The sequence below is a fragment of the Coloeus monedula genome, assembly GCF_965178545.1.
Source record: "Coloeus monedula genome assembly, chromosome: 6".
Lineage (NCBI taxonomy): Eukaryota > Metazoa > Chordata > Aves > Passeriformes > Corvidae > Coloeus > Coloeus monedula.
In genome coordinates, this window is record NC_138786.1 from 63142806 (window position 1) to 63145743 (window position 2938).

Sequence of the window (2938 nt, forward strand, 5' to 3'; positions counted from 1 at the left end):
GCCGGGAGGCGCCGTGAGGGGTATAAGGGGTGGCGGCCGCCGCCATCTTTCTCTCGGCACCGCGCAGCCATGGGCCACCAGCAGCTCTACTGGAGCCACCCCAGGAAGTTCGGGCAGGGCTCCCGCTCTTGGTCAGTGCTGCTCCCTGGGCTCCCCGGGTTGTGGGTGCTGCCTCACCCCCCCATGCCTCGCTCCCCTTCCCCTCACATTCCCAACCCCCTCCCCGGTGCCATTCCGCGCCCTCCCTCACCCGCCTCTCTCTCTGTTCCCCTCACAGCCGCGTGTGCTCCAACCGCCACGGCCTCATCCGCAAGTACGGGCTCAACATGTGCCGGCAGTGCTTCCGCCAGTACGCAAAGGACATCGGGTTCATCAAGGTGAGCCCCGCGGCAGCGGGAAGGGGCTCGGCGGTGCCGGTTCCCGCTGACTCCTCTCGTCTCTCTCGCTCTTCTTGCAGCTGGACTGAGCGCCGGGAGGATGAGGCGACAGCCAGGAGCTCCCGAGGCGTCCCAGGGCTTTCCTGATACATCTGCAGCGTCTTGGCTTAGCCTTATTTAATAAATGGTCTCCTAACCCAGCTGATCCGAGCGTGTTTTCCTTCTGTAGAGGTTGTAGCGGCTTGTGGGGGTTCTTCTCGCTACAGTGCTGCCCTGCTGTGCTCGGCTTTCCAACCTCCCACTATCCCGGGCTGCTCCAAGCCCTGTGCAGCCTGGCCTGGAACACTTCCAGGGATCCAGGGGCAGCCACAGCTTCTCTGAAGGGAGCGAGTTAAAGACACACTTGAGTGTGCCAGAGGTCTGGAATTAAGGTTCCCAAGTCCTTTAAAGGGGATTACAGTTGTCTGGGTGTTCTTCTGCTATTCAGTGCCATTGCTCTGCTCACACGTGGATTGCCAGATGCTGATCCCTCCTGGCTGAGTGCTCTGCAGATCCTGTGGGAATCTCCAGGAGCCTTTGTTTTGCCCCCATGGTTATTAAATCAATGAGCAGGGAATGGGAGCAAACCCAGGTGTGCCCATAGCAAAGCTGGAGGGCTGTGGGATTATCATGGAGTTCCACGATGGTTTGGGTTGGAAGGGACCTTGGAGTCCATCCTGTTCCATGGGCAGGGACACTTTCCACCAAATCAGGCTGCCCTGAGGCCTGTCCAGTGGAAAGAGTCCCTGCCCATGGAATGGGATGGGTTTAAGGTCCCTTCCAACCCAAACCATTACATGTTTTGGGAGAAAATGTTACTGTCACCATGAGCTCATTGAGAGGGGATTAAACCCACAGCGAGGTGCAAGAAAGGAACAGCGACTCCCGGGACACTAAATAGGATCAATTCATGGTTAAAGCCTAATCACAATCAAAAAGGGATAAATGTTTAAATCCCACTTTCTCAGATTTCTGTCTCTTCTCTGCCTTGAGCTGCTGCCATTGGACTGGGCAGGTTCCTGGGAGGGTTTCTCACTTGATCAATGTCCCAGTTCCCTGCCCAGCTGGGAGGAGGATGATGGTGAGGAAGCAGCTCCTTGCACCTGCTCCTACTAAATCCATCCACGTGTGGCACAGGGATGTGGATTTGGCATCCTTTAGGAGCTCTGCCTGGCGCTGGGCTGGGGCAGAGTTGGCTTTGCTGCACCAGGAGGTGGTTGGGCCTCTCATTTTGGAGGAGAATTTGTTAAATGCTGGTTCTTACCAGAAAACTCTTCAGTGTGAAGGTTCTGCACTAAAAAGTAAAAATATTCGGTGGTTTTGGGCTTTTACCCCCAGTTTCTGTTGTGCACAGGGAGGGGAATCCTATGGGATGCATTTGTTGGGCTTTGGTGTGGTTCTGGAATACCAGAAAACCATTAATTGCCTTTTAAACCAAAATACTGGATTTCTGGGGGGGTTTTAACTGAGCTGTAAAATTTCAGAGAAATGCAAAATGTGATGGGAGGGTCTCTGCAGTTCCCACTGCTGTGTCCCAACTTCCCTCCTGCCACCTCTCAGAGGTGCTTGAGGCACTTCCCAGTGGGAAATCCGTGTTTTCCCCAACATGTTGGACACAGGAGGATGCTCCCATGGTGGGTTCCACTAAGAGCCTTGGAAATGGCAGCAGTGTTGGAATTCTTTGGATTCTCAGGGCTGCTCAAGCCAGGCAGGGAATTGTGGATATTTGTCCCTCTTTCCTGAGCAAAGCTTCTTCCTGATGGCAGAAGGGATTTGGGATCACTTTCCCTTTGCTGCCCCTGAAGCTCCTGAGGATCTGGGCATCAAATCTGTGCCAGAACATTTTTATCCTCATGATGGAAAACAAAAATAAAACAAATAGCTGAGGGTGGTTAATGGCAAAGCAAATCCCTATTGAAATTGAAGCTAAAATACGTTTTTAAATCACCTTGTAAGCATTCAAATATGGACACCTAATTTTGTAAAAGCCTTAAACCTCCTCTACTGCTCCCACCTTTTCAGTCTGGGGAGAAAGTGGTGTAGGACAAGCTGTAATTCCTTTTTACCTCATTGCTGCCTTAACCAGGTATTTATTGCCCAATATACAATGAAGATGAGGTGACAAAACCTTGAATTTCCTGAGCTCAGCGTGAAAATTGCGCTTCGTTTCTCCCCAAAGCCGGTGGCTCCGGAGTCTCTGGGGATTCGTGGATGCGAAGCTCGAACTTATTTGGATGCAAAACGATTTATAAAGAGCTGCTGATTCCCCTGAAGAACAGGTGAAATCCAAATCCACTTCGAGGGCTTTGCATTAACAGTGAACAGCTAATAAATGTTTTCCTTCAGGGAAATGAAATGTCCTGCTCGGAGCCAAGGAAAAGACAGTGACGCTTCGGCTTTGGGAGAGATGAGCTTCCAACTGCTGGAATTGAGTTTGTAGGGGATTTGCACTGCTGAAACCCCACCAAATTGCAGTGGATTATGCACCAGATAAAATCTACAGCTGTCAGAGGCCCCGGGAG

General features: G+C 51.9%; 1 protein-coding gene across 1 annotated transcript; it reads left to right on the forward strand.

Annotated features, from left to right (window-relative positions):
• On the forward strand, positions 1-582 carry RPS29 (ribosomal protein S29). The gene is made up of 3 exons (XM_082283010.1): positions 1-131; positions 278-377; positions 458-582. Exons 1-3 carry the CDS (start codon positions 70-72, stop codon positions 464-466), a joined length of 171 nt encoding a protein of 56 aa, XP_082139136.1. The 5' UTR covers positions 1-69; the 3' UTR covers positions 467-582.
• Positions 583-2938: the final 2356 nt, after the last annotated feature.